Source organism: Pagrus pagrus (assembly GCF_965226575.1).
Source record: "Pagrus pagrus genome assembly, chromosome: 3".
Classification (NCBI taxonomy): domain Eukaryota; kingdom Metazoa; phylum Chordata; class Actinopteri; order Spariformes; family Sparidae; genus Pagrus; species Pagrus pagrus.
In genome coordinates this window covers 16,037,502-16,060,362 of record NC_140187.1, presented here as the reverse complement: position 1 = coordinate 16,060,362, position 22,861 = coordinate 16,037,502, and the positions used below count along the sequence as shown (strand labels likewise).

The following is a 22,861-nucleotide window of genomic DNA, read 5'->3' as shown; positions in this document are numbered from 1 at the left end:
CATAATGAGTCCGACAGTGTTATAGACATGCAAGGCTAGACCAGTGGACTGCTGTTCAAAACCTGCCACTGACATTAACCACAGTGCAACTTAACTACTGATCGCTGGAGGCATTGATCAGATTATATGCAGCTTCCTCTGGTGCCACAAAAGGTTTCATACTACTGTTTTCACATATGCAACAATGTGACTCCCTGTAAACACTCTTTCTTTCTTTCTTTCTTTCTTTCTTTCTCAGAAAGTATTCTCGGGTAGATGCATAACAGTTAATCACAACTCACCACACTAGGACCATACCACAATATGTTGTTATAAACACAGGTCAAACCATCAAACTACCATCCTACTCTGCAGTATTGATTCCAGTTTAAGTCACTTGAATTTGAATTTATGGTTCTTTGATCTGCAAAACTTTGGACGTCTCTGTTCCGGTGTAGACCCACTGTTAAAGACTAGTTAACCTAATTTAAGCAGATAACCAAAGGCAGTGAATACCAATGGTAAATACAACATGTTACTTTCATGCATTTGACTATTACTGATGTTTTTGAGTCAGATGTGTCCAATCTTAGGTCACTGATCTTCTCTCTTCTTACACTTGTGCTATGGTGTGAGGTCTTCCGATCACTTATTGATAATAAGGCCAAAGACAGACTGTGGATAATTTTTTATAAAGCTCTGAAAATCTCTCCATTTCTAATCAGGAAATCAATCAACATTTATTTTACATCTCTGCTCTTGTGAACTACAGGCCTACATTTATCATGTCAGTATACAACTAAATATTTGTCATTGTAAACTTGTTGTCAGAAAGGTGACTCTTTTTAAAAAATATATATTATTTCGTAAGGATGCATTTACTTTATATTACATCTGAGTTTGTTCATATGTATAACATGCTTACATTTTATTAGCTTTATAGTAAAGACAAAAGAAAAAAGGGAAAAAACAACAAAACAAAATAAACACAAATAGTACTTATATTACTACTAGCCTACTAATCATAAAGATGATAGTGAAATACATTAGAAAAAATAATGATGAAAATGAAAATAAAATAAGTTAGTTTGATGATGTACATAGAGGCTCATCATGAACCACAATTTTGTTTTGTTTTTACCTACATGTTCATGTCACAGTTGCAGCACCTATAGCTTCACAATATACTAGTTTGTAAACCTGGTTTTGAAAGGTTACTTTTACTGTTGTTATTGTGTTATAGAATTAAATAAGCCACTTCCCCCGCAAACGTTCACTGCTGTCGACAAGCTAGGAGCGGTCTTGCAATAAAAACTTGAAAATACAATAAATAATGTGTATATATTGTTTGTTGTGTGGGCTACCTCGTGTGGCTAGTGGGTGCATTACTATTCCTAGCCTGAAGGGGGCAGCACTGCCACAGATGGCGCTCTCCTCATCTGCACACAAACACAATACAACCTCAACTTCCGGGCAGGAGTTTTCAAACAACACTAGCTAGCCAGCTAGCCGTTAAACATTTTTGCTCAGGGAACCACGGCAAACTTTGCTGAGTTTTGGGTGAGAATTATGTTTGAAAGTCTTTTTTATTTCCTTTTTGACTATTTATCTTTGCTTGTGAGTGTTTCTCGTGACTTATATATACATATAAAGCCTGGCTGTGTTGGTAGGAAAGCGGCAAGACAGCTAGGCTAGCATGCTAACAGCCGCTCGGCAGTTGGCTTTGTTTCATACATCCCAAGCGATGCTAACGCTAACCGGTTGAGTTTGCTCCTATTCCAGTTTAAGGCTTGTTGGGAAGTGCGCGATGGGCTGCTGCTATTTACTGTAACTCAGGGTAATTGCGTGTACATCGAGAAAAAAATCCCCAGCAAGTTTAACCCCTTTCTATTGTGTGTTTGTAGCTAGCGGGCTAGCCTGTTGTTAAACCAGCAGCGATGTCAGCAAGCTCCAAGAGGAGAAGAGCCACTTCACCCTCCAGCAGTGTGAGTGGAGGAGGCGACCTCGACGATACCTCCTCCTCTACTCCTGGAAGTGGCAGAAAAAGAAGAAGAACATCCAACGTTCCTCCTGTAGATACGGTAAATAAACGCACTTGATGCATTGGATGCTTTATTTACATCGGGTTTTGTATGACTTTAACCGATCTTACCAGAAACGCTTCAGCTGTTGTCTTAATATGTGTGCGCTAGTTAACACTTCAACTAATATTAGAGACTTTGTTTACTTGTTCTCTCCAGATTGCTGTATGCCATGAGCTGTTCAATGCTGTCAGGGACCACAAGGATGAACAAGGAAGGCAACTTTGCGAAGTTTTCCTTAGGGTACCAAAGAGAAGGTACGTAAAAACAAGAGTAAAGGTTGACATTGGCAGTAATTTGTAGGTGGATACCTGTTGCAGTTAACATGGATACCAATCACCTAATCTGTAGATGTAATCTTGAGATTTGACTGTCTGACTGGAGGTTACAGTGATGTCTGATCTCTCTTGTTCTCTTTCAGGAATCTGCCTGATTATTATGAAGCGGTGTCCCAGCCAATTGATATGACAAAAATTCAGTATAAACTAAAGTCAGACGATTATACTGATGTTGAGCAGCTTACTGCTGACTTCCAGCTCATGTTCAACAATGCCAAATCATTCTACAAGGTAGGTTGGCAAAAGATGCAGGTGCAGCATTTCTGTCACAGAAATCAAGTGTTTATTATTCTTTTAAAGTATGTTATCAACGTCCATTGACTTTGAGCGTGGTCTCCATTTTCCCATGACAATATTCCTTTGCATTCTCAACAATTCAGAGTGACAGCGAGGAGTATCAAGCTGCATGCAGGTTGTGGCAGGTATATTTGCAAACAAGGGCTGAGTTTGTGCAACCAGGAGATGGAGATGAGGATGATGAAGATGGTGATGATATGATGGATAATCCAGGAATGTCAACCGAAGATGAGGTAAATTATTTCCCCCGAAGTATTGCTAAGGTGCCCTGTCATGTCTTTTTACTTAATATAACATTTCTAACGTTTTAAAATGATGGGGTTGTTTTTGTATTAAGTAGGTCAAAAATGTTTTTCAATGGCATTTTGTGTAATGGCGCTACAGGGGAACCAATTTACGCTTTTTTTGTTTTAGACCTCAACCAGCAGTTTGAAGGAGGTGTTGGAGCAACTCTTGGAGGCTGTGGTTTCACACGCCGATCCCTCAGGGCGTCTAGTCAGTGAACTGTTCCAGAAACTGCCTTCCAAAGTGGTAAGTCCTTTTTATAATCTTTGGACATCAAACAATGCCCCTGAAATTCTTCACATTTACAGACTTTTCTTGCTTTTCTTAGCATTACCCAGACTACTATGCCATTATAAAGGAGCCAATAGATCTGAGAACGATCGCTCAAAGGATACAGGTAGTTTTTGTTTCATTTGTTTTGATTCAATTTTCTTAAAAGATTAAAACCTAAGATTTTAAGATCTTTGTGATGTTTTATTATAACCAGTACTAATTTATGTTTTTTGCATAGATTGGATTCTATAAAAGTGTCAATGCTATGGCAAAGGATGTTGACCTGATGGCCAAAAATGCCAAAACATACAATGAACCAGGATCTCAGGTTTTCAAGGTAACCTCCTTTTCTTGATTTTCTTTGTTTTTTTAAGATCCCAAACATCCCAAATCTCAACAGTTGTTATCTTCATTTTATAGGATGCAAACACCATAAAAAAAGTCTTCATCCAGCGGAAGACTGAACTTGAACACGCTGAACCCACTAAATCTAGTCTTCGCATCAGGTATTAAATCACAATTGCTTTGTTATTTAGTATATTACTTTTGTCTAAAATACAAATCTTTTATACAAAGCAGATGTTTTTCTTCATGGTGGGTGTTTTGTGTTTTTGCTTCTGTTTAGAAATCGCAGGTCTGGCCAGGGGGAGCGACTCTCTGGCGTCAGCGTAGCTCTTCAGTATGGCTCAGAGAGTGAGGACGACCCTGTACTCTCTGGTAAGTATGAGTGCTTAAGGCAGAAGTGAAATTGACCTTGTGTTGTGTGTTTTAAAACAGTACGTCATGTAAATGTTTGCAGGGTCTGTTTGCTATGATGAAGGAGAGTCAGAGGCCGAGAGTCAGAGTTCTAGTATGGAAATGAGCAACCCGATCTTCCAGCTGTATGAGGCTGTGAGGGGTGCCAGGAACAACCAGGGCCAGGTCTTCTCTGAGCCTTTCCAGCAGCTGCCCTCTCGCAGGGAATATCCTGACTATTATACGCAGATCAAACAGCCCATTGCTCTGCAGCAGATCAGGTAAGGATAAACCTTTTTTTTTTTTTTAAATACACCTACTGGGATTGTATATTAAAAGTTTCTAAGGGGAATTCAGGGCCTTCGTAACTTTTATGTTTATTTTCAAGGGCAAAGATGAAGAATGGCGAGTATGAAAGTGTGGAACAGATGGATGCTGACCTCACTCTGATGTTTGAGAACGCAAAGCGCTACAACATGCCTAACTCAAGCATTTACAAACGGGCCTTCAGGCTTCAGCAGATCATGCAGGTAAGGACATCTGCTCTATTTTTTTTAAATGTCAGGTTACGCTGCAGGATGTTTTGACTCTAATTAGGCCAAGAATGAAAGAAATTAGCCGTAATTTGAAACAGACTATGAAGCATCTTGCAGAAATAGCCCAGAGAGTGTAATTTTCCACTGGGGTGTCCGCCTGTCTGTTGATCTATCTTTTTGTGTAGGCAAAAAAGAGGGAACTTCTGAGGAGAGATGACGAGGATGGAGATAGCATTCTGTCATCTGATGCAGGGAGCGTCAAAAGGAAAAGGTATACTTTTTTTTCTCCATTGCTGTTTCTCTTAAATATGAAGAATCTGTAGTTCCCTTGCTTATAACAGTAAAATATATCACTCACAAAGCCTTGTTTGGTTTCTCACTGTTGCCATCCAAGCTCATTCATACTCTACTTTCATTCTTCTTAAGCCACAAAAAAAATGTCAAAAAGAACCGGATGAAAGCCTTGTATGCCGCAGTGACTGAGGCCAGGGAGGCGGGCACCAATCGCCGTCTTTGTGATTTGTTTATGGTCAAACCATCCAAGAAGGACTACCCTGACTATTATAAGGTCATCCTCGAACCAATGGACCTGAAGACCATCGAGCACAACGTCCGCATTGAACGCTACGCCACGGAGGAAGCTCTGATGGACGACATGAAGCTGATGTTCCGTAATGCCCGGCATTACAACGAGGAGGGATCTCAGGTAGACAGTGACATTAAATTTAAATTATGCTATTTTTTTTCCCCCTTCTACATTTGGATGCAGAACAATCTTGGCATGTGCTATCTTTTTCTGATATTACCAATTTTTTTGGTGGGGGTTAACGTAGGTGTATAATGATGCTGATATTCTGGAGAAGATATTGAAGGACAAACGCAAGGAGTTGGGACCTTCGCCTGAAGAAGAGGAAGTGGGATCTCCCAAACTGAAACTAAGTAAGTTTGATCACATCAATGATTTTACATGTCTTGGCCCGTTTGCTAAAAATCAGATACTCTTCACATTACCAGCTGTGCTAGCTGTGATTGCACTTCCAAGAGGAAGAAACCTGTTGACTTGTTGACCACTCATGTACCACTGACGGGTCAACCTTTCATCTTTGAATTGTGCTTATATCCTGACCTGATTTATTTACATGGTACATCCCAACAGGGAAGAATGCTTTATTTAGTGACCCATGGATCTTTCCTCTAGCACCAGCATCAGCCCAAATTTTGCCTATCCAAATTTACCATCCACTGAGTACAAAATTGCAACTGTTGCTCTTACCACTTTGTCTTGGCTTTGATTCCAACAGTTCTGTGTAATCTTTTTAATTCTTCTTTAGTTTAAATAATTTGGCATATTTTTTTACCTTGCCTCCTCCCATACAACCCTCAACCATTGTCAATGCATCGAATGGTTAAAAATAGACTACAATCACAAGATAAATCTAAATTCAAAATTCTAATAAAATGGTTCGGAGAAGTTTACAACAATTGAGCAAGTTGCATCTCATAAGTACCAAGCACAAAGCACAATGTTCAAATGAACTATTAGTAGTAACCATTCATATTTACATGAGTTACATTTCAGCAATTAGAGAAAAATGCATCATAAATTCCATAGTATAATAAGTATAGTCGTCTACACAAATGCGCAGCATCCAATTCAAATTAAAACCAAATAATATAAGTGTTGCTGATCAAAGGGAAGCGGTGTCCGTTGGTCAAAATCATTCAAAGTGTTTTTTTCTTTTTCTATCTAGGAAAGACTGGTGTTTCTCCAAAGAAGAACAAATACCTCACGCCTCTCCAGCAGAAGCTAAACGAGCTGTACGACGCTGTGCGAAACTTCACTGACCGACGTGGTCGGCGTCTAAGCACAATTTTTCTCCGCCTGCCATCTCGTGCCGAGTTGCCTGACTACTATGCTACTATCAAGAAACCTGTCGATATGGAGCGCCTACGGAGCCATATGGCAGCCGGACGTTACCAAGACGTCGAAGCCCTGGTGGAGGACTTTGCTCTCATGTTCAACAATGCCTGCATATACAACGAGCCAGAGTCTCTGATCTATCGGGACGCTCTAGTGCTGCACCGGGTGCTGCTAGAAACACGCAAGCAGCAGGAGGGAAGCGAGGACTGCGGGCCTCCTGCTGTGGGACCTCTGGTGCGAGAGCTGATCAGGAACCTGTTTGTGTCTGTGATGGGCCACCAGGATGAAGAGGGCCGGTGCTACAGTGACTCTTTGGCTGAGATTCCTGCTGTGGATCCGGCCGCCCCTGAGAAACCACCACTAAACTTTGATATCATCAGGATGAACGTGGACCGTGGACGCTACAGGAGACTGGACGTCTTCCAGGAACACATGTTTGAAGTTCTGGAGAAAGCAAGGAAGCTAAACAGGTATATCAGCTTGTTTTGAAACTTTTTATACTTGATGCATATCAGTTTTTTCTGTAACCAGTTTTTATAAGCATTTAGTGTAAAACTTTGTATAGATAATTTGTGATTTTTAGTAAACTGTATTGCAGACCAACACTGCTTCCTCATCTAAAACAGTGCAAGTGTTAACATTTTGAGTTTTTTTGCGTTTGCAGGACTGACTCGGAGATATTTGAGGATGCTGTGGAACTACAACAATTTTTCATTAAGATCAGGGACGAGCTTTGCAAGAACGGAGAGATTCTGCTCTCTTCTGCACTCAACTACACGGTAAAACATCTGCACAGCGACGTGGATCAGGAAAAGAGGGAGAAAATTCCAAAAGAGATTGAGGAGGACAAGCAAAAGACAGAGGAAGAGGGGGAGGAAAACAAAGGTATGTGTATGTGGACTTCTTGATTAATACACAGGATATGTTAAAATGTTGATGTGGTATTAAATTGATCCAATTTTATATTTTGTACATGAAGATGGTGAGAAAACCGAGGACCTGCCAGGAGAGGCATGGCGTTCAGAGTCAGAGAGAGAGCGAAGGTACAGTCAGGACTGTAGCTTTGAAAACCGCACCTACCATGTGGGGGACTTTGTCTATGTGGCGCCGTCGGAACCGAACCTGAAACCACACATCGTCTGTATCGAACGTCTGTGGGAAGATGAAGCAGGTAACACGGTTACCTCTTTTTTTCCCCCCGAAAACTTAAAAAAATGTCCATATCAATTAGCCATAATACACTATGTATATATATTAGTACACATATGTAGGGCTGCACTATATGGTAAAATAAAAAATCACATTGTGATATTTTTGACAGACATGACCTATGATAATATGATTGTTGAGGTCTGTGCCAAACATGTTCCTTTATATCTGCAGAACAGGATGTTCAGGCATCTCTACAGCACTACAGTACTCAATTATAATCCTGTTTTGTCACGTGGCCATATTGCAATTATAAGAATATTTTGATTAATTGTGCAGCCCTAATATGGTTACAAATAGACAAAATATCAAAATATTATACCCTTTTAATGATGCACTTCTGTCAAATTCAATTAACATAATAAAGAAAAATAAACTGCCTTTTTTATTTTATTTTACTTTCTTGCAAAATTGTAAATGTTTATATTGAATGTTTGCAAATATGTGCTTGTCTTGTCTTTACTTGTGTGTGAAGGTGAGAAGTGGCTCTATGGCTGCTGGTTCTACAGACCAAGTGAAACCTTCCACCTGGCAACACGCAAGTTTCTGGAGAAGGAGGTTTTCAAGAGCGACTACTACAACAAAGTGTCCATCAGTAAAGTTCTGGGCAAGTGTGTGGTCTTGTTCGTGAAGGTAGGACCCCAACAGGAACTGAACCAGATATAAAAAATTTTTTTATTTACTTTGACATGGATCTGTTCACCTAATTGTGACCTTTTGCTGCTTTCTATAGGATTATTTCAAAATGCAACCCGAGGGCTATGGGGCCGATGATGTGTACATCTGTGAATCCCGTTACGCTGCCAGAAACAAGTCGTTCAAGAAGATCAAGATTTGGGCCATGCCGGCAAGCTCTGTGAAATTGGTCTCTCGGGAGGTGCCGCTGCCTGTTGTCCGAGTTGCTTCCATGTTTGCCAAGCCTGACCAGGACAAACCTACATTTTCATACACAGACGGTGGCAGTTTTATGGAGAAGGTGAGGTGGCACTTTATTTTTTTTTCCAATCCAAAAATAAGAAAAATATGATGTCTTTGATTAGAAGAATTTGCTCTAAATAAGCAGTAAATGTTTCTCTGAGCTGCCTTTCATGAAATTTGGGTCATTTGTGGGAGCAAATTAAAAGACACAATAAAGACAAATTATAGGTACAGATACCAAACTTCAGTACTGACCTATCTTTGGCCTAATCCCAGAAGGCCTCCAGAATCAGGACACTAGCCCTCCAGGACACAAGTATATTTCAGTGTAAAGGATAAGGTTGCAGTCCAGATCTAAAATGAAAAAGCATTTTGTCTCCAAGCAATGCCTCAACTACAGGGGATTAATTAACTCAGGCATGTCTTGACAAGGGTTAGCGGGGAGGCAGAGGAGTAGTTAGTTCCAAGTATGAAAGTTTGTTTGTTACAATATAAACAAACACCTGACTCCGCTGTGTGTGTTTGTGTGTAATTATTCATTCAGGAGAGAGAGGATGTCCAGATGGAGATGAGCGGAGCTGAGCCCGGCTATCTGTACTTTGAACAGTTACGCTACAACAACATCTGGTATAAAGTGGGAGACTGCGTTTACATCCAGTCACATGGTCTGTCTAAGCCCCGGGTTGCCAGGTGGGTGACCGTATATTTTGCTCTATAGTGTACACGGTTCATAAGGGTGATGGAGATCAGTGAGGTTGTGTAGGATGCCAAGTCTACTTTAAGGCAAAACATTATTTTAAATTATATGTAACAATGTAATAAATGTAAGTAATGTAAGTTGCTGGAAAAGCTTAAAAATGTGGGAAGAAGTCCAATTGTACTTGTAACATTGTTGCTTTAAAGTTTTTACTGAGTTATTAACTCTGGCTCCCTTGACTGGGCGACAGGATAGAGAAGCTGTGGGTGCAGAATGGAACTACTTTCTTCTTTGGACCCATCTTCATTCATCCCGAGGAAACAGAACATGAGCCCACAAAGATGTTCTACAAGAGAGAAGTGTTCCTGAGCCATCTGGAGGAGACCTTGCCCATGACCTGTGTCATAGGTACTGCTTTGATAACTTCACAGAATGTGTGTTCACACATCACAATGAGCCTGTACATCCTTCATGTGATGTACTTAAAGGAATTGTTAGAAAGCCACAGCCAGATGCTGTTAGCTTCACTTAGCATAAAGACTGGAAGCGGTGAAATGGCTTGCATGGCTCAGTCATGCTGTGACAAAATCCACCTACCAGCACCTCTAAAGCTGACTATTTATCATGATATATCTTGTTTGTTTGTTCCATACAAAAACAAAGTATATAAATGACAGTTAAGCATTTAACAGGTATGACTATTTGTTGGCTGGTACAATTAATTTCTTGGATTTGTCACTGGTTGTCCGGCAACTGCTCAGAGCCAAGAAATAGTTGGCAAAACCCTGATAAACTGTTGTACAGTTACAATAGCTCTGCCAGAAATCTTCAAACATGACTTATTATTAAAGGGGTTTCCCTTTCCTCTACAATTTTTGGAGTCGACATTACAGCTACACAAGTTACGAATCAGCCCTTTACTAACAAACAAGTTTTGTCCTTCCTGTCTGCTCTCCAGGCAAATGCATGGTGTCCTCCTTTAAGGACTACCTGTCATGCCGACCTACCGAGTTCTCAGAAGATGATATCCTGCTGTGTGAGAGCCGCTACATTGATACAGAGAAGCTGATGAAAAAGTTCAAGGGTCTGAAACGCTTCTCGTACTCGTCCAAAGTGGTGGAGGATGAGATCTTCTATTTCAGGTTGGTCACTCAAGCAGACCACTGATGCTGAAAACTATAGAATTTCTTTCCCAGTCTGAATTTGTATTTGTGTTCTCTTGTGCTGGTTTCTTGCATAGGAAATTGATGGTGCCACAGAAGGAAGCATCACCCTTTTTGAACAAGAAGATAGATGAGCTCGAGCTTAAACTGGCAGATATGGAGGATGGAGATGATGATATAGAAGATATAGACGACGAGGAGGAGGCTCCAGCGACGCCTTCTATGCCTCAGATGCAAACCCCACTTGCAAGCGATATGGACCACATGCCATACACACCTTCTCAGGTACCCATACATCTCCAAAGACCTTAACCAAAGAAGTGTTATGTCCAAAGGTTTTAAACTGCTGCTACTAATATTAACAGTAAGACACAACCTGGTTGTTTTTTAACCTGCGCCTTTGTTTTCTCATGAAGTCCACTCCTAAGGTGAAGGGCTTATCCAAGAAGGAAGGGGCCAAGAGGAAGATGAACATGAGTGGCTACATCTTGTTCAGCAGTGAAATGCGAGCAGTGATTAAAGCTCGACACCCGGACTTCTCTTTCGGGGAGTTGAGTCGACTCGTGGGTACCGAGTGGAGGAATCTTGAGGGTTCCAAGAAAGCAGAATATGAAGGTGAGGAGGAGCGCTGAGTCGGCATGAAAATTCTCCGAAGTGAACTGAACTAAAGACAGAAATGATTTTTTTGTTTCAGAACGCGCAGCCAAAATAGTGGAGCAACAAGATCGTGACAGACCACCCCAGAAGCAAGGGTCCCCTAGAGCAGGTACCCCTGTAGGGGCACTGATGGGGGTGGTGCCTTCGCCTAGCACTATGGGAATGATAAACCAGACCATGTCACCTGTGTCAGGTAACCCCTCTCAGAGGCAGCACGAGTGTTTGACAACAAGGCAGCAGGGGAATGAGGCTGGACTGTTAAAAAACCGTAATCCTCTAACGTATTTACCTCAAGACTACATTCTTAAAACAACATTTTTCTTCTTTGCTGCTGTCTCACATTATTTTATGTTTGTAGGTTTTTATTATCACTAGATTCATATTTGCATGACATTGCCTGCATGATTGACTTTTAACCATGAATAACTTTTTTTTAAATTTCATTTAACTTTTATTCTTGTTTTGCCTGCTAACATTTTCAGACCCATTTGTGTTGTCTGCCCCTTTCACACACTGAACCTTTAACATCATCAAGTGGCAGTGGTTTTCATCATCCACACGTCAGTCTCTAATGCAGCAAATGTTACGTCAAATATCAGGTCAAGTTGCATGACTGTCCGGTATAGAAAGTTTGTTGGTTTGGTAACGCTTTATATTAAAGGGGCTTTATATTAAAGGGGCTCTATGTGACAATTTGTGTGACAATTTCAATCCCTTTTTTTGGCGATTTGTGACCAGATTTTAACTCTAAGTGAAAAAATAGTATTTTGATCCAGTAGCTGCAAAAATCACAGTAAACCGTTAAATAGTGGATAATGAAGTATGTATGAAGCAAAAACAAAAATGCGTTTGTAATTCCATTATAAACAATAATGATGAACTGTTTATAAATATCGTAATCTTACAATAAACGTGCATATGATGTGATTATTAACACTTACAATGTTCCAATGTTATAAAGGTGAGGATTCATAACGGACTAACTATTAAATGCGCTTGCTACAAGGACCTTAATATAAAGCGTTACTTTTTTCTATTTGAGAGTTTGGGGGGGAAAGGTATACCCAACTTACTTCATTTAAATCCTGTCAAAAATCAAAAGAAACCTTAATTTGTACGATTAGCTTGTTGAAGTTACACATTTACAGACATCTAACAATTCCTGAGCAAACATCGAGAATTGACAATTGAAAATTGTGAGAGAATTTAAGTCTTTCGGTGCATGTGTGAAAGGGGCCACTGTGTGCAGTAGTAGTGCATGTTATTTTTAGAGTCAGCTGCATGTCACTTATGCATGGATTTGTTGTTGTCCTCTCCTCACACTCTTCCCCAAGGCATGATGGGAGCTTACGGCCCACCTTACATGTCCATGCAGAGCCCCCATGAGGGCTTGTTGAGTGTGGCGACAATGCCACCTCACCCTGTAGGGGGGCCCCACCTGCCTCCTCACCATCTCCAGCAAGGTATGCCTGGGTACCCTGGCATGCTTCATCAGGGTAAGGGCCACTGTCCCAGCCACACCTGCTCAGTCACATTCAGTCGTGTCTCTCCTGCTGGAGGGGTTTACCTGGTCCACAGGCTGCACAGCCTGACGTACTCGCTGAGCAGTCAAAGCTCTCTGGTCTCCAACCAACTCTCCAAGTGTACTCACATGCAACACTTAAAATACAGTCTCCATGTACACATTCTCAGATATAATGCATGTAAAAATGACTAACATTCAACTGATATCAAAAACTAACATTTCCATGAGTCATTTTAAAGCATTGATGTAGATGTCAACAAAAAGCAAACCTGCATGAGTTTAACCACAGTTACTACATGCACAGAAATGCAATTTTGTCATTTAACAGGTATGATGGGCGCTGGGATGAATGGCGTGGCAGGAAGTCCTGCATCAGGCAACTATATGCAACAGGTGAGGCCCGTTTCTATCTAGACTATTATGATAGTAATAGTGATGATAGAAAAATGTATCATCAGTGTTATTCTGTCATGCAGCCACTGTTTCCACTGATGGAGTCTTACAAGATATGATCAGAATGTGTTCATTGGAAAACAAACTCTACATGGCTTGTTATTATATAGAGCATACATATTTATAATACATGTTAAACATGTTATTTTTATATTTCACTATTCCACATATTGTCCACATGCTAAAAAGTCTAATGTCATTGCCAAATTTCAGCCTGGGATGTTCAGCCCAGGACAGCATGCTCCTCCACCATATCCAGGACAGGGGCAGCCCTCTCACCTGCAGCCCACCACTCCCATGTTTGTGGCTCCTCCACCAAAGACCCAGAGGGTGCTCCACTCAGAGGCCTACCTCAAGTACATTGAGGGCTTGAATTCAGAGTCCAACACCGTCAGCAAGTGGGACCAAATGCTCAAAGGTGGTGTCTCTTCACTCATATTTTCATTTGGGGTGCGTGTGTGTGCGTAGAAGACAGAGTATGTTTCTCATAGATTTGTACATTAACATACCACCTTATAATGTCTCAGTTATTAAGATGCTAGATTCAGCATCAGCTTAAAGTCAAGACAATAATGTTGATGCAGAAATGTTATTGGAAATGTAATTATTGTACATTACTGTAACGGTACATGAGAGAAGCAGGATTGTTTAAGTATGAATACATATCTGGAAAGTACTGCGTGATTTTCTGTGAATTTTAAAGCACATTGGTCATTTGAAGTCCCACCTTGTTGCCTTTTATGAAAGAAGAGACATGTCTCAATTCACCTGCTAAGTAAGTAAACTAATCGAAAATCCTGTGTTTCCTCAACAGCTCAAAGGCGTGACGCTTACCTGACCAAAGAGCAGGAGAGCCGGCTGCCAGCTCACTGGCTCAAGAGCAAAGGAGCCCACACCACTATGGCGGACGCACTGTGGCGCCTGCGTGACCTGATGCTGCGAGACTCTCTGAACATCTGTCAGGCACACAACCTGTAACCCATTGGACACTCACTGTACCACTATAACCAGCTCACTCACTGCTTTTATCCTCAAGCTATGGAGTTTAGAAAGGATTATAGACGATAGAAGCAATATTTTATAGTGAACCCTGATCAATTTTATATTTATTAGCTAATATGATGAACTTGATAGTTATTTGTGTGTGTGTGCATTTTCATTTTTTTTACAGACCGGATTAATTATGCTGCAAAATCATGTTTTTTTGGCTTATTGATACTACGAAAATAAAAATTCTGATTATCATGTTCATGCTGTGTTTGTTTTTTTATTGACTGTCCTCAACAAGCATTGCTGTTGTGCTTGTTTATGATGATGAGAAGAGAAAAAAAAGCGTGATGAATCTTTACTATCAATGAAATCCTGCTTTATTTTGGAAGTACTTCCTCTCTGGCGACGTCACTTCCTGAAAAGCGAATCAAGATAGGGCCATTCTCTTTAGTGTTTGCCCTGTTTTCCCAATGTCCATCTCCTCACCGCCCGTATTTTGAGTTAAAAATAACATAGACTGACTCCTGAAACTGGCCGTTTACAAAAGAAAACGACAGTATATCAAAGTATACTATGGAGTAACTAAAAACTGAACAAAAGGAACGACGAGGTGAGGTTTATTTTATGCAGTGACATCGAGGGGTCGAGGTTAGCTAGCTAGCAATTTCACCGGTTGTTCTCCACACTCGCTGGGAATTAATGTGAGACGTGTTGTGTTATTAGAAAATAAACTAGTGTCAGGTATTGCTGCTAATGTGCTGTGAGTACATCTTTCTGAAGACACCATTGTTAGTCATTTGAGTGTTCTGGTTCATTTTCTACAGAGGTTGTCCCATTATGTGCATCCCTCCCACTGTAGCTAGCTAGCTGACGTTAACGTGGTCTTATGGGAAAGCTCCCTCAGCTACCCGGCGGTCTGACACAATGTAAAGCTTGTTAATGTCCTACTGACAATATTTCTTTATTTCTGACATACGGCCATATCATTAAAAAACGCTATAACTCATCAAGACGTTGTCGTGAATGCATATTTGAAGCGGTTGAAGCTCCATATTTGTCGCCGCTACCTAGCTCGCCTTCTAATAGCAAAAAAATGAGCAATTTTTAAGTTGTCATTTAAGTAGCGAGTTAGTTAATGTTGTGTAGCATACAGTAAGCTGAATGAGGCACATGTTAAATTCAGTACAGGTGCATTTTAATTGTTTTAAATCACAGAAAGCGGTGGCTCTATGGGCCCCACAACACACAGACTGTGATGGACACCTCCCAACCAACCGAGCACTTTGATAAGAACAAAATAATTAGGATGTTTTTGGGTGTGCAGCATCCTTATATGACAGCTAGGCAAACCAGACTATTGAGGAGGAATCAGTTTAAGTCATGCTAGCAGGGGTGGTCAGTGGAGCCACCCAGCTGGTTGCATTGTTTGGTTGTCATCGTTCTTGCTGGCTGTGACTGGTAGATAATGTTGACCTGGTGGGTGTCGTCCTGTCTTGGCACCCTACATAAACCCTACATAAACCACCATCTATGATGTGCATATTTAATGCATATATATACACACACACAATATTTTCTGGCATTCATGAATGTTGCAAATGCTTTAATGAATACAAATGTGTAAAGGGCAATTAGTTACCAGAGTTGTGTCTCTTTTTTATTGCCACAGAAGGAATATTGCTTAGAAATGTGCTTTCTTCTGGACTGCACTGTACTTTTACTACAACCAAACAATCTAGAAAGTCATGATAGTTGACTATCAAGGCACTATGTAAGGCAGAATCTTCTTAGCACTTGTCAGATGTTATTCACCTGGGCTTATCTGAAATGAAACTCGTAATGATTTGAAACCTGCAGAATGTGTCTGTATCGAGGTTGAAAGTTAAACTTGAGGGTGTAAAATCTGCCCATGAAGCTCAGTGGTTAGCAGTGTTGACTCACAGCAAGAAGGTGCTGGTTTCAAACCTGATCCAGGCAGCTGGGGCCTCTCTGTGTAGATTTAGCATTTTATCCCAAGCATTGCATGGGTTGTCTCCCACAATCCACACGTGTTGTCTGAGTAAATTGGACACTAAATTACAATAGATGTTAACTTGGGTGTCTTTGTTTTTATTCAGGCCATTGATGGGCATCCTGAGGGCTCCAGTATCTGTGACAGACTTTTAGATTAATTAAAAATGCTGCCATATTCTTCATCAAATCCATAATAATTGGCGCATCTCAGTCACTTGTCTTATATCCTCACTTTTCCAGGCAGAGCACATATCAGACCTCCTCAATAAAGAGTTCCTCCCACTTTGGCATTTACCATTGCTGCACTACAAAGTTCTTAACTTGACCTCAACCTGCGATTGACTAAGCTAGACCAACGAGGATGTCCCAGCTCCAGTTTCAGTGTCCGGCTAGCCCCATGCCTGCTGCCTCTGCCCCACTGCAGCTGGGGCAGCCACAGCCTGGCTACAGCATCCCGTGTGCCTCAGGCACCTTACCCTCGGAGAGCGCCAGCCAGCCCATCAGGAGCTCCGCTCTCCCTGCAGGCTCAGCCACTCCCTACAATACCACCACAGGTTGGCTTTATTTATTTGTTGGGTAACAAAAGCTTATATTTTATTGCTGCAATTCATTTATTTAACTTTTTTTGTGCATAGTAAAGTACTATCTGTATGCCACTAACATTTGTGGTTGCAAGTAATGCATATGTTTTTTTTTTAATTCCTTTAAACTTCTTGTTTTCTAAGGTTTATTAAACCCGACATGTCTTTTTCAGATTATATGTGTTTTTGCCGGCTTTGGGACTCGAAGCAAACTCTAGTTTTGTGTTCATGATCATGTTTGTTTTCTTTTTTGTTTTGTCATAGTATCTAACATGGCAAACCCTAAAGAGAAGACCCCCATGTGTTTGGTGAATGAGTTAGCCCGTTTCAACAAGATCCAACCTGAGTATAAGCTGCTTTGTGAGCAAGGACCAGCTCACTCCAAGGTACTTAAAGTTTATTTTTTACAGACAACCCAATCGTGTAATTTTATTCAAACTATTGTCTTCTTTTGTCACAAGGTCATGCTGCTGACAGAGACTGTACTGTATTCCCTCTCTCAGATTTTCTCAGTTAGACTCACACTGGGAGATCAGCACTGGGAAGCAGAGGGGACCAGCATCAAGAAAGCGCAGCATTCCGCGGCTGCATCTGCCCTCGATGAGACGACACTTCCCAAGCCCACCGTGAGGACGCCCCGCAACACAGGCAAGAACCCAGGTGGGCTCTTCCCACTGGCTCTGTAACAGTCTTTTGATAAGCTTTGCTAATATATCGTTTTATCTTTTGTTTTCTCTGTGTTGGCCTTACAGCAGATGGAATGACACATACCATGGAGTTAAATGCACTATGTATGAAGCTTGGTAAAAAGCCAATGTATAAACCCATCGACCCGTACCCGGGGATGAGACCACCGAACTTCAACTACAATGTCCGGGCTCCAGGACCTTACCAGCGCTCTATGCAACAGTGAGTTTCCTTCACTTGGAAATTAGAAAATATGACTTTCTTCCGTTTTGTCTTGATTCAGTTCATTTGTGATATGGTAAAAGACGGTTGCATTGACTTTTTTGTCTCCAGGTACTACTATCCATTTCCTCCAGTGGGACCAATGTTATACCACATGGAGCTTTCCATCGGAGGCCAGCAGTTTATTGGTAAGGGACGCACACGGCAGTTAGCCAAACATGACGCTGCTGCCAAGGCCCTGAAAGTGCTGCAAAAGGAGCCAATATTGCAACAGTTGCCAGTGGTGAGAAAAGAAGTGTACAGTCAGCATGGAATAGTGCTTGAATGCCTTTTGTGCAGTTTTATTCAGACACATTTTCTTTCCTTAATATGCTTTCTGCTCTTGACAGATGAATGGAGAGCCTGAAGAGGAGAACCTCAACAAATCAGAAATCAGTCAAGTGTTTGAAATTGCACTGAAACGCAATTTACCTGTCAACTTTGAGGTGATTTATACATTTTTTAAAATAAATGTTAATAGGCATACATCAGTTCAGTAATGTGTCGGCAATATGTATTGATTATGAGCCCAGTTTCTTATCCTGTTTAACTGTAGAACTGTTGTTCTGTTGTTTTCCAGGTTTTAAAGGAGGAAGGCCCTCCCCATATGAAGAGTTTTGTAGTGTGTGTTACAGTCGGGGAGTTCACTGGACAGGGTGAAGGGAAGAGTAAAAAGATTGCCAAGAAGCTGGCAGCAGCAGCGGTGCTGGGGGAATTGAAGAAGCTACCCCATATACCCAGTGTGGAAAAAACGCTGCCACGCATCAAGAAGAAAACCAAATCCATCATCAAGGTAATGTAATAAGTGAGCTGGAATAAGAACAATCGGCACAGGCCGAGAGTCTCGTCATTACATGATGACTAATCTGTCATGCCAACAGCTGCAGACCAGCCCAGAATATGGCCAGGGAATGAACCCCATCAGTCGCCTGGCTCAGATCCAGCAGGCCAAGAAGGAGAAGGAACCAGAATACAGCATGGTGACAGAAAGAGGTCTACCTCGGCGCAGGGAGTTCGTCATGCAGGTGATTTGACAGAAACTGAAGCACTCCAGTAGCGTTGTGCCTGTTCTCCTCTGCCTCTGCTTGTTAATTGCTCACCTGTTCAGTTTTTTGCTGCATCTTTTCTGATATAGGTGGCAGTGTGCGGCCAGTCTGCAGAGGGAATGGGACCTAGTAAAAAGGTGGCCAAGAGGAACGCAGCAGAGAAGATGCTGGAGCTCTTGGGATATAAAGTGCCTCAGCCTCAGCCCCCCAAACCGGCACTCAAGACTGATGAAAAGGTACTGCTATACCTATCAAGCAAGTCCTGTAAACTTAGAAGACAATGAAAGTTTGTATCTCTGTGCAAAATCTTCATTCCTTCATTTACATGTGTTGTTTTTGTAATTTTAGACCCCAGTAAAAAAGCCTGGTGATGGGCGCAAAGTGACCTTCTTTGAACCTGGCTCTGTAGAGGACGTGGCATTGGGTAAGTGTCAATAGATCTGTCAGACTTACATGTTTGGCAGTGGTCAAATAATTTGTTATATTATTTCTGTTGTGCTTATGTAAACTTAACAAATGTGCTTTTCCTTTGAAGGTTCCAAGGAGGAGGACTTCCGCCTGCCTTACCTGAGCCACCAGCAGCTGCCTGCAGGCATCCTGCCTATGGTCCCTGAGGTGGCTCAAGCAGTCGGGGCCTACCAAGAATCCCAGGCCAAGGACTACAGTCGAGCTGTACCCAACCCGGGCAAGGCCACAATCACTGCCATGATTGCCAACGAGCTGCTTTACGCAGGGACATCCCTGACTGCTGAGACTATCCTGAAGAACAAAAATAACATGAACCAACTGCCCCACGGCCCCCTCACCAGGCCTTCAGAACAGCTTAGCTTTCTGGCATCGGTGCAGGCCCTGCAGGTAACTGACAGAATGTTCTGCTCTGATGAACTCAATAATTGCATTAGATTTAGGATTGAATGTTCAAAATGTATCTTATTGTATTTGTTTACAGGTGGAGTACAAAGATTTTCCTAAAAACAATAAGAACGAGTTTGTCTCACTGATTAACTGCTCCTCCCAGCCACCGCTCATCAGTCATGGGATTGGGAAAGACGTAGAATCCTGTCATGATATGGTGAGTATTTTATAAAACTACAGACTTCATCCCTCTAGTTTAATAGTCTTTAACACTCTTTTATACCTGTCGATACTTCTAATGTGATGAATCACACTGTGTGTGTGTGTGAGAGAGAGAAGAGACAACATTGCAGCCAAAATCCTAGAAATGTGGGAGTATTTGGATGCCTTAGGAAGGACCAGGCAATTGTTGATGAAGGATAACCAACAGGAACAGGAACAGAAGCTGAAAACAAGTGGCTATCAGATTGTCAAACATATATAAGCATTTAGTATTGCAAGTTACGAACAAAGTTGAATCATGACTTTGTATTTTAGTCATATGATGCATGTTTCTGCCAAAAAATATATATTTTTGCTCCCCAGTACAGTAAAGAGGCCTATTTTGTCCACAGTCAGTGTCGTTGTCCTCGCACAGAACAAAACAAGTATGACTGGTTGTCAGATTTTGGAAAAGTCTTTAAAAGTCACCCTATTTCCTCCACACTGTGCACCCCTTTTGAGCAGCTGTGGTACTAGACAAGCAAACTTCCTTGAAGAAACCCCCCCTCCCCAAACTGGCATGTTTCCTAACTTTATTTCAAGAACATACCATGAAATGTGAGCATGACCAAAGGGAGCACAGCTGCTGTCAAAGGCAGGCTGACATGTAATGTACTTACGATGTTACAATGATGCAACAAACGCCCAGTTGTTCCCAAAATGGAGCTGTGTGTTACTGCTTTCTGGACACCCACTCCTTTTCTTGAAGGATACCTGCTGCCAAGACAATGCAGCTTTACTTCACTACCTAACCGGTTCTGTTCTCCACCTCTTCAGGCTGCACTGAATATATTGAAGTTGCTCTCCGAGTTGGACCAGCAGTCAAATGAAAGAACAGGAAATGGACCAGTCTCTCGGTAAGCTGTGATAAACACTGCCTCTCCTCTTATGTGTAGCTGTGTCTATAAAAAAACCTTTCAGTCTATTCATAATCAAAATGAGTAATCAGTTGCAATAATAACACCCTATGTAATCTCTCTTAAATTAGCATAAAACAGCTTTTGTTGTTCATCCCTTAGCGGTGCTCTCTGCCTGTTTTCCAACTGGTTCCTGTTTACCTAGGAGATAATTTATTAATTTTTGTAACATAAAAAGACGGATCAGCTTAATAACTCTGGTTGGAGTATCATTTGATAAAATTGTTTGATTACTAAAAGCACAGCAGAAAGCTTTTATCTTTTCAAAGGTCTGCTCATGATTAAGGGTTACACATAGTGTTTTTTCTCTGATTGTTTATTGTGTAAACATGACAGTTTATCAGATCATTTTATTTCGCATATATGCAAATACATCTGTAAACTTCAGATTACAACCATCAGAGGATCCTGTTAGGACTGAGTTACTGTTAACTGTGACACTACATGGGCTTTATTTTCTACAGGTGTGGCAAGCAGGAAATCGAAAGTGACTTGCACCTCAAACAGGCTAACTCAAGCACATTGGCACAGACCCTGGATGGCACTGTTTAGATGATCAGGTTTGGTTGTCTGTAAAAGCACTAGAGAAAACTCAGACACTGTGTTCTTAGTCAGTTTTAGAAGGCACCGGGAAGCTTTGGGCACTGTATGCTCTAAACCATCAATGTTCACTGTCATTATTCCAAAATGTTCACAGTTAAACAAGATTGATAGGAAAACATAGTGCTTCCCCTTGATGTTGTTTAATTGTTCACATTATTTATTTTTGTTGCGTTGTAGAAAAAGCAGCTGTATCCTAGTCAATGCGTTTGGGGGTTTATATGTCGGGAAAAAAAAAAGAAGCGATTTAACTGTGAACTTGGTTTTTATTTTGCTTAGAACTTGTTTCCTCTCTGTGAGACCTTTTTACCTGTTTTTAAGTCTTTTGCGTTTGTTCCCCTGCTGAGGTAGCTCATTAACTAGGTCTTGTAAAAGTTTGGACCTCATCTTTGGCTATGGTGCAGCTGCCGAACCTCTGATTTTCCTAGAGTGCTTTATATCAACAACCAGTGTTATCGACATTACCATGTAGGGCTGGGAAGAAGTTCTGACTAAATGTAGCGTGTGATGTAATGTGACGTTGTGTCTGCTGTGTGTGGCAGGGACGTTTCCTTGTTGCATCAGTTTCCCTGATTCTCCCTCCTCCTCCCCCTTATGTCAACCTTCATTCTCTCTCCGCTCCCCATGGTAATTAAACTGTGCTCATGTGCACAAAACAAAGACTTCTGCTATCTTGTCTTTTCTTTACCTGCCAGCGGTGTAACATATAACCCAAAAGGTTTTAGTCATCTGGAGTTTTGCAGTGATTCATTATTATCATCTTTCCACTTCCACTGGTGTCGTATTGTCGTGATATTATAATAATGTGCCACTGTGTTTCCAAATTAATGACTGCCACATATTTAAATAAAGAAAAACAAAAAACAAGAAGAGTTGTTTAAGTTGTAATCATTTAGATTTCAGGTAACATGAGCAGCTACTTTGTAAGAAATACAACTGAACAACTATCTGTTCACAGTGCTGCCAACACTTTCTTTTAAAAGCAATACTATGTAGAAATTTGCATTTTGTGCGATTTGGCAGATTTTTCAGTGATCCTACCCTCTCACTGAAGTTACATAGTGCAGAAACGTGACAGAGACACCACTCACCCTATTACAAGACACTGTACCATCAACATGATTTTGAAGCCGTTATTTTAAGGTTAAAAAATATTAACGATCAATTTTTCGTTTATATTTGAGGATATTATTAGCATGACTGGCAACATTTTCCACAGTAAATTCTGACATGCTGGAGGAAATGCTGCATAATTAGTCATAACTCGTTTGAGATTAGACTTCTACTAACTAACTAACTGCAGCACGTCCAAAACTGGTCACTGAAAATGCTTTTTTTTTTTTTAGCAATCAGTGAGTGAAACTCAAAAACTTGATTCAAAAAGATATTTTAAGCCTGTTCTACTTCAGAACCAGCTCTTACCAAATATTATTTAGTGCTGGCATCATTATATTGTCACTAATTTGTATGTTTTGTGAAGTTCTCGTAAACACAAAGCAGCACACAACTCAGTTGCTCTCATCAGAGAGTGTGTTTGCAGTAGTGTTTTTTTTAATCAATTTATTTTATGTAAACACAATACA

At 41.0% G+C, this 22,861-nt stretch overlaps 2 protein-coding genes across 6 annotated transcripts; both read left to right on the top strand.

Moving 5' to 3' along the window:
* The first annotated feature begins 1,446 nt into the window (after positions 1-1,446).
* On the top strand, positions 1,447-14,316 carry pbrm1l (polybromo 1, like). 4 transcript variants are annotated; one of them, XM_084349937.1, is made up of 30 exons: positions 1,447-1,539; positions 1,884-2,060; positions 2,220-2,317; positions 2,482-2,629; positions 2,779-2,928; positions 3,110-3,226; positions 3,309-3,377; positions 3,492-3,590; positions 3,674-3,759; positions 3,879-3,970; positions 4,053-4,269; positions 4,377-4,518; positions 4,710-4,795; positions 4,951-5,230; positions 5,358-5,463; positions 6,276-6,915; positions 7,110-7,330; positions 7,425-7,616; positions 8,130-8,287; positions 8,388-8,630; positions 9,117-9,262; positions 9,520-9,677; positions 10,228-10,411; positions 10,510-10,717; positions 10,849-11,047; positions 11,127-11,282; positions 12,424-12,552; positions 12,943-13,007; positions 13,281-13,485; positions 13,882-14,316. In XM_084349937.1, exons 2-30 carry the CDS (start codon positions 1,917-1,919, stop codon positions 14,043-14,045), a joined length of 4,902 nt encoding a protein of 1,633 aa, XP_084206063.1. In that variant the 5' UTR covers positions 1,447-1,539; positions 1,884-1,916; the 3' UTR covers positions 14,046-14,316. The 4 variants fall into 4 exon arrangements, with proteins under 4 accessions (XP_084206063.1, XP_084206062.1, XP_084206065.1 ...); XM_084349936.1 differs by having other exon boundaries at positions 12,424-12,585; XM_084349939.1 differs by lacking the exon at positions 12,424-12,552 and having other exon boundaries at positions 11,127-11,198.
* Positions 14,317-14,484: 168 nt separating this feature from the next.
* Positions 14,485-21,940, top strand: stau1 (staufen double-stranded RNA binding protein 1). Of its 2 annotated transcripts, none has more exons than XM_084348952.1 (15): positions 14,485-14,667; positions 16,311-16,624; positions 16,916-17,037; positions 17,155-17,299; positions 17,404-17,560; positions 17,672-17,843; positions 17,950-18,045; positions 18,180-18,392; positions 18,481-18,624; positions 18,735-18,881; positions 18,994-19,069; positions 19,181-19,500; positions 19,595-19,717; positions 20,539-20,618; positions 21,143-21,940. In XM_084348952.1, the coding sequence occupies exons 2-15, from the start codon at positions 16,432-16,434 to the stop codon at positions 21,228-21,230; spliced, it is 2,076 nt and encodes a 691-aa protein (XP_084205078.1). In that variant the 5' UTR covers positions 14,485-14,667; positions 16,311-16,431; the 3' UTR covers positions 21,231-21,940. The 2 variants fall into 2 exon arrangements, with proteins under 2 accessions (XP_084205078.1, XP_084205077.1); XM_084348951.1 differs by having other exon boundaries at positions 17,155-17,311.
* The last annotated feature ends 921 nt before the right edge of the window (positions 21,941-22,861 follow it).